We start from the raw sequence: 7,853 nt of genomic DNA, 5'->3' as shown, positions 1-7,853 counted from the left end.
GTGTGTCTGCCTGTCCATGTGTGTCTGTGTCTGTGTGTGCGTGTGCGCGCACCGGGGGCAGCTCCCCACGTGGGGCTGACGCGGCAGCCCCGGCCCGATCCGGGGCTATAAAGCTGCTCGGCGGCGAGCGAGGCAGAGCAGCCGCGACCGGCTGCAGCTCCAGCCTCGGCCCCGCTCCACCCGCCCCGCCGCGCTCGGGGGTCCCGGCGGCAGCGCCCAGCATGCGCCGTGCCCGCCCGCAGCCCCCCGGCCCCCGGCGCGCCGCTCTGCCCCGGCCGGCGGCACTGTAGGACGCGGAGCAGCCGCGCGGATTCGGGCGCGGCGCGGGTGGAGCCGGGGCGAAGGGCGGGGGTGTCCGCGCAGCCGGGGTTGATGTTTAACCTGGAGCGCCCGTTCACGGAGAGGGGCCACTTCTTCTCCTCCATGGAGTACCAGCGGCAGCTGGAGGAGGAGGAGGGCTACCCCCCTCCCGGCGCTAACGGGACCTTCAACGACAGCGGGGCCGGCCCGGGCTGGGGCATGCCGTACCCTCTGCACACCACCATCACTCTCATCAGCCTGGCCAGCTTGCTCATGCTCTTCACCGTCTTTGGCAACGTCCTGGTCATCATCGCTGTCTTCACCAGCCGGGCGCTCAAAGCCCCCCAGAACCTCTTCCTGGTCTCCTTAGCCTCAGCTGACATCCTGGTGGCCACGCTGGTCATCCCTTTCTCGCTGGCAAATGAGATGATGGGCTACTGGTACTTTGGTAAAGTCTGGTGTGAGATCTACCTGGCCTTGGATGTGCTGTTCTGCACCTCGTCCATTGTGCACCTCTGTGCCATCAGCCTGGACCGGTACTGGTCCATCACACAAGCCATCGAGTACAACCTCAAGCGTACCCCGCGACGCATCAAATGCATCATCTTCATCGTCTGGGTCATCTCGGCTGTCATCTCCTTCCCACCACTCATCTCCATTGAGAAGAAGAGCGGGCAGCAGGCTGACCAGGGGGTAGCAGAGTGCAAGATCAACGACGAGAAGTGGTACATCATCTCTTCTAGCATTGGCTCCTTCTTTGCCCCCTGCCTCATCATGATCCTGGTCTACATGCGCATCTACCAGATAGCCAAGAGGAGAACAAGGGTCCCGCCGAACAAGCGGGCAGAGCGCCCCGAGAAGAAGCAGAATGGCTTGACTGACAAGGAGGACCTGCCAGCCACAGCGCAGCTCAACGGGGAGAAGGCAGCAGGAGGCAGTGGCGGGCAGGAGGGAGAGGTCAATGGCATAGACATGGAGGAGACCTCTTCCTCTGAGCACCAGGAGAACAACCAGTGTAAGAAGTCAGAGAGACCATCGAGAGGAAAAACCAAGACTAAGCTGAGCCAAATAAAGCCCGGGGACAGTTTGCCCAGGAAGACAGAGGAGGAGAGGAACACCAAAGGGTCCCGCTGGAGAGGCAGGCAGAACCGGGAGAAGCGCTTCACCTTTGTGCTTGCAGTGGTGATCGGGGTCTTTGTCATCTGCTGGTTCCCCTTCTTCTTCACCTACACGCTGATGGCCGTCTGCGAGAGCTGCTACGTGCCCGACACTCTCTTCAAGTTCTTCTTCTGGTTCGGTTACTGCAATAGCTCCTTGAACCCTGTCATCTATACCATTTTCAACCATGACTTCAGACGGGCTTTCAAAAGGATCCTCTGCAGGATAGAGAGGAAAAGGAGTGTTTGAAGACCCTTTGCTACTGGCAGGACTACCCAAGGCTTTGTAGGAGTGGAAAGTATGTCTCCCTTGGGCTGTGCTTGCATGGGATGGTTTCCTTCAGCTTGTGAGCAGGAAGCCTTTAAAACCTGAGACGAGCCTGTGGGAGCACTGGGCAGCAGCAGTGAGGAGCAGCAGGCAAGTGGAGGTCTGAGCTGTGGCATTCAACTTGCCAGGGGAGGATGGCCTTTGACTTGCTTGGTTTACTTTGTTAGTTTTTTTTTTTTCTTTTGCCAGAATCTCTCAGTGGATATTCTCATGACTGCTCAGTTTGACTCTTTAAAGGCAAACATCGTGCAGCTCTGCGAGATGAACAACAAAGAGGGAGTATGCCACACCAGACGTGTTGGCTTTTTTATTTTGTTGTGTCTTTTCCCCCCCTGTTGTATATGTAATGAATTTTGACCCCCTTGTAAAATACAGTATTGTATTCTTGAATTTGAATGTTGTAATTTTTGTAAGGCAAGCAGCTTTGAAACTGTGAATGCTTTAATTATCTTTGATACCTTAAAATTCTTTTTCCTACCCCCTGCAAAGCCCCTCACTCAAAACCACTGAACAACTAGAGCCATCCCCCTACCTGACAGTTTGATAATATTACCAAAATTCCCAAATTCCTGTCTTTTTTTTTTTTTCTTTTTCTTTTTTGCTATAAAGCTTAGGATCGCAGACCTCACCAGACTGGCTGTTTTTGTTGCTATTTTTTTAATGTCATACCTGTTTCTGTTTAATTTCTGTGTTGCCTGTGACACGACAGAGCTGAGATGGCAACTGCCATCTCGCTACTCGTGAGAGCAGAGCCCGACGGAGCGGCGGCTTTGCTGCGCAGGCAGGGATGTCCCAGGCAACAGAGACTGTCTCCCTTGCAACGTGAGCCTTGGGACCCTGCCAAGCTCCCCACGAGTTAATCTTGTTTGATATTATACCACTCTGCAGCACTGAAATGTGTTCGATGCTCACTTGCTTCCTCCACCTCAACTGTAAATAGGTAACGTTTCAAAGCAAACAGCAGGGCTCTGCATATCATGTTATCTCATCTGTGCTGATTTGTGATGGTTTAACTCCTGCAGGATTTCCTGCAGAGAGGAAGGGGTTTGTGCACAGTGGCCATTCGTCTTTCTCAATTAAGAAAGAGTTCAGTTTTTAACCTGCCAGTCTCATCTTTCCTAGGAAATAGGGAAGCATCCCTCTTTCAGTCTTATACAAGGCAAAACTCTGAAATGGGAAACTTAACTTCCAGTTTCTCCACTATTTTATAGTGTAATTAAGCTTTTTTTTTTTTTTTTTAATCCAAGTGTAAATATTGTGAGGTTGGAGCAGGAGAGAGAGTTAATACTGCTTTTAAACTCTTTCCTGAAATGGCTTTCAGCTCTTTGTGCTAAAAAAAAATCCAAAACAAAAATGGACAGAACAAATCTAACATCCTTGTGCCATGAATAAGTTTCTGGAGAACATTTATAGGAAAACCTTTAGATTTAACACAATAAACAAATAAATGAATCTGCAAGTCTTTTAATGTTAGAAAAAAGCTTTATCAAATGCTGACAAGTCACTGAAATGGTTTGGGGAAAGCAAAGTTTGTATACGTTGAATGTATAAATGAATTTGCCTTCTCTGGAGTTGTATGGTACACAGGAAGAGACTTTAAAAATACATTTTTACTTTTGTGAAGTGTTTTGTTGATTTTGCTCTCTCTTTTAACTTTCTAATTAACTCCAAGTGTCCCCAGATGCATCTTGGGACTTGGAGAGCAGTGTTTACATTCACTTGCATTTTCAGAACTGAATCCTCAAGAGGTGAGGAAAGCAAATAAACTGTGCTTTAATGTAAAAAAAAAAAACAAAACAAAAACAAAACCAAACCACAAGCAGAAGTTGCTATAATGGATGATTATTTTTATTAAATAAAAAAGCGTTTACAGATCAAGTGTGAAAATCCTCTGAATAATGTTAGCTGTTTTACTTTATTGTATTTTATTTTCTGAACTGTTCACCGATCTGCCGGTAGCTTTGGTCTTGCCATTTTTTTTTGAAGAACACGCTGGGAAAAGCACTCGTGTTGTCTGAAAGGGATTGTCAGCCCAGGTAGGAACAATGGCTCTGTTCATTATGCAGTGGCATAATAACAAATGAGTCCTTGATATTTCTTGGGTATTTCCACCCCCCTCCCCTCTTTGTGCCACAGGAAGGGCATTCATGTGTTTGTTAAAGAAAAGAGTGTGGGGTTTGAGGGTGTGATTTGCACCCTGGGAGTGCAGCCTGGCACTACTGCTGGGGACACCTGCCTGGCATGGCGTTTGCAGCTATTGGGAGGGTTTTTAATAATCAGTTTGCAAATGGGATTAGAAGCAATTAGGCTGGAAGGCAACATTTTGTGATATATGCAGGAGTGTCCACCTGAGTGGGTCTTTGTTTCCAGCCCCCAGGAGCTAGAGCTTGCTTGCCCTTCCACCAGTGCTGCCAAGACCCTCCCTGAAGGAGGTGATGGGGGAATGTTCTCCCAGTGAATATGGAGCTGCTTCTGGTGGGAAAATAAATGACCAGAGCCCCGTGTGGGAGCTGCTGGTCTGGTGGCCCCACTCTGCCAGTGCCCTGGGGCTGTGGTTGGAGGTGCTTGGCACGGTGGTAGGGGGCCAGGGTGTGCAGGCAGCATCACTGCTGGGTGTAGGGCACCTGATGGTGACCCAGAGATGAACATCTGGCTCACCCCATGGTGGCCTTTGCAGGTCAGGGGAACTTGGTTTGGGTAGAGTGTCCTGCTTGCACTCTGGTCGTGGCTGACCCTGATGGCCTTGGAGGGTTTTACAAAGCAGATCCTGTGGGAGACTCTGGGTCAGTTCCTGGGACACAAGGTGATCCAGAGCCATTGATTGCACTTGCTCCACCCCTCTGGCTGTCAGTTGTTCTTGCTGCCAAATCTCTAGTGTGGACAGTAGAGTATTTTCTGGGTTTGAGCCTGGGAGACTGAGGTTCTTCCCCCCTGACTCCCTCCCCATCATTGCTTCCAGGTCATTCCCTTGCAAATGACGCATTAAGGGATGTAAATAACTTTGATTGTTTTTTATAACCTTTTATTTTGGGGCTGAAAGGTTAATGGCGTGAAGGGAGGGAGGGGAACCTGTCTCCCCCGCTGGGTGGGAGCCAGCCAGGCTGGCACAGCAAACACCAGGCAGAGACACCACTGCCAGCTCTGCCCTGGGAGGTGTTTCTCCACCACTTTCCTCTGTGGGGTGACCCTGCATGCCACCCCTTGTGTGGGGACCCCTGAGGAGGGCACAAAAGTGCCAGACAAGGGATGTGCAGGAAGAGCTCAGGTGAGTTGGTCTGGTGGAGCTAATGTCCTGAAATGCTTCTGGGGGGAGCTGCATGAGCAGCAGGGATGCCCTTGCAGAGACCTGTGGCTGCCTGCCCAGGGCTTGTCCCTGATCCCCTCAGAACTACTGATGTGTTCATTTGTTTCCATGGGGTTTTGGTCCATGTTCTCAGGGGGCTGAGCTGGCCACGTAGAGGAGCGTCTTTCCAGTGGGGGGGGACTTGGCCTGAGTCACTCTGCTCACACAAAATGAGTTTCCCACACCCAGAGGAGTCTTGGCAGATTTCAGACAGTGTCCATCAACCTTCCTGTGCTGTAAGTACCCCCAGTCCTACCCTGCATCCTCCTGCCCAGGGGAAGGTTCCCTCTGGGATGAGTGGTGGCCCTGCTGCCTGTGCAGCTTTCACCAGTTGAAGCACTTTGTCTTATTTCTTAACATTCCCTGTTCTTTGGAAAAGTTCAAAGTCTGTTGAGATTGCTCCATTATTACAGCCAGCCCTGGCAGACAGCTCCACTTGCAGCTCTCATCATCTCTGGTATGAACTGCTCTTTGCAGCTGGTTTATAGGAACATCTCTGTGACTTGCGAAATGTCTGTAGTAGCTGTGATTTCTGTGCCTTATCTCAAGTCATAGAAACGGGGTGAAGAGAGAGCAGAATTTGTGTCAGCCCAACCCTTGCAGTAGCCACTGGTACTCCCTCAGCTCACAAATGCTCAGGAGCAGATCCCAACCCCTCTGGGAACAGAAAGTGTCGTAGTCTGAGCCCTGGGAAGTCCAGGTGAAATTCCATCTGGGGGTCACAGTGCAGGAATGCACAGTGCAGGGAGGCTACAGCACAATCCCAAATATCCTCAAGACTGAGCAGAGGGGATGGTGAACAGGGCTGTGGAGGACAGAAAAATCCATTTTTGTGTCCTTTTTTGTGTCAGACCATGGCTAGTCCCAGGAGGGAGGTGTCATGCAAGCAGAGGAGGAGGAGGCCTGCTGTTGTGGAGCAGGGGTTGTTGGGAGGTGTTGAATGGAGATACTGATGTTTGAGCTGGTCATTCAGCATTCTTCCATCTTGGGACACCTTCTCGGCCGTTTCAGTTGTCCCCTAGAAGAACTCATTTCTCAAGGAGGACCACAAACATTGAGGACATCATCTCACTTCCAGGAGTATGGGGGTGTGAGGTGGGTCTCAGCACCCAAATTCAACAGAGAGACATGAGGATAGACCATAAAAGGGAGCAGGAAGACAATTCCCTTACTTGAGTACAAGTGTCATCAACACAGGTAGAAACTTGTTGGCTTAAACTGGTTTCAAACTGCTTCAGCTGGCTCTAGTTTAGCCTGTTAGTGTGATTGCCAATTCCATGTTGGCTAAGTTTGGAGAGAGCATCCATGCTGGCTTGGACCTAAGGTCCTGCTTTGCTTCTGTGGCTCTGAGAGTGGTCTGTAGCAGATTTTAGGGAATAGTGAAGAGCAAGGACCCTTCCCAGGAGGCTCGGGGGTCATTAGGTGCTCTGGGATTTCCTGGGGCCAGCAGTGCCTTTTGCACTAGTGGAGAAATTCCACGGACATGTGTTTCCTGTCAGCAATGCTCTGCAGCACTGGAGGTCTGGATGGCTTTCAAAGGCATGTTTGAGTCAAAAGCCAGCAGTTGGGTCTGTGTGAGAGTGATGGGGTACATGGGTTTTATCAGGAGGTGAGACGAGCTGACCTGAGCATCCCTGCTTTCCTGCATGCAGTGCCTGCAGCCTTTGGCCCAAATTGGTTTGGGCTCAGCCCAGGATATTGCATTTGCAGAAGCAGCTCTGAGGTCCTCCAGAGCTCTGTGACCTGCTGCAGGGTTCACTCCTAGACATGAGAAATATTTGCTTTAAGTCAGCTGCTACATGGAGGAATAAATTGCTCTGTTCTGCTTGAAACAGTTGTGTTTTGCTGGACCACGACTTTATGGCCTTTTTTCTTGTTTGTTTTTCAATTGCTCCCCACAGAAAAGAAGAAAAGAACAAGCTTCTCATTGCTGGACACCTCTGATAAAATAATTTCTGGTGAAGGCTGCCTTTTCTTCATCTCTGAATGTGGCATTGCTGCAAAGTATTCATCTTAATTTTGACACCTTAAGGTATTACTGAAAGATTCCCCAAGTAAAAAATGAAATAAATGTATAAATATTTAGGACTCTGCACCCAAACTTCTTTTCTGAACTGACTGAACTTTTTTGAAGAGTGAAAAGCTGAATTCTGGTCTTTTGATAACTTTTGGCACTAGAAGAGTTTGGACAAACTGTTCCTCTTGCAGACCAAACCATGCAGGGCTGGACCCTGAGTGTGGCAGACCTGGCTGCTGGGATGCTGATTTATACCCTGCTGGAGCCCCCCTTTCCCAGCCTATTCCTGCAGTCACAATTCCTGGATAATCTAGTGATAAGTCCTCTCTGTGTAAGGCTGAGCTTGTTCTTGGTTCCATGATGCACATGAGCTGAAATGGCTCCTTGAACAGGGTTTGCCAGAATGAAGTTCCTGTTTCTAATTTAGGCAGCCTTTCCTTGGCACAAACAGCTCTCCATGCTCGTTGTCTCTGCTGTGCTGTTACCCAGACAGGGCACACTTCCACAGGGATCACCAAATGCAGCACTGAGCTCTTCTTTTCCCCACGGAGTACCCAAAACACAGGGAAGTAGCACGACCCCAGTGAACCACAACATGAAAAGGGAGTGGAGTCTCCCTGTTTTTCTCTTGGTTATGGGTTTGACCTGTAACCTAAGCACAGCCCAAAGATTTATACTTCAGAGATGTTAGTTAAAAGTAATCCTGCA

At 49.8% G+C, this 7,853-nt stretch overlaps 1 protein-coding gene across 1 annotated transcript; it reads left to right on the top strand.

The window, feature by feature from the left end:
• The first annotated feature begins 239 nt into the window (after positions 1-239).
• On the top strand, positions 240-1,861 carry ADRA2A (adrenoceptor alpha 2A). The gene has a single exon (XM_041461377.1). It carries the CDS (start codon positions 373-375, stop codon positions 1,705-1,707), a length of 1,335 nt encoding a protein of 444 aa, XP_041317311.1. The 5' UTR covers positions 240-372; the 3' UTR covers positions 1,708-1,861.
• Positions 1,862-7,853: the final 5,992 nt, after the last annotated feature.

This window comes from Pyrgilauda ruficollis, unplaced genomic scaffold (genome assembly GCF_017590135.1).
Source record: "Pyrgilauda ruficollis isolate IOZ18807 unplaced genomic scaffold, ASM1759013v1 scaffold15, whole genome shotgun sequence".
In the NCBI taxonomy this organism is placed as follows: domain Eukaryota; kingdom Metazoa; phylum Chordata; class Aves; order Passeriformes; family Passeridae; genus Pyrgilauda; species Pyrgilauda ruficollis.
The sequence above is the reverse complement of the archived record's forward strand: the minus strand, read 5'-3'. Positions and strand labels throughout refer to the sequence as shown.

Excerpts from the sequence above, each read along its gene's own strand:
- ADRA2A (XM_041461377.1), top strand. The coding sequence starts at position 373 with ATGTTTAACCTGGAGCGCCCGTTCACGGAGAGGGGCCACTTCTTCTCC.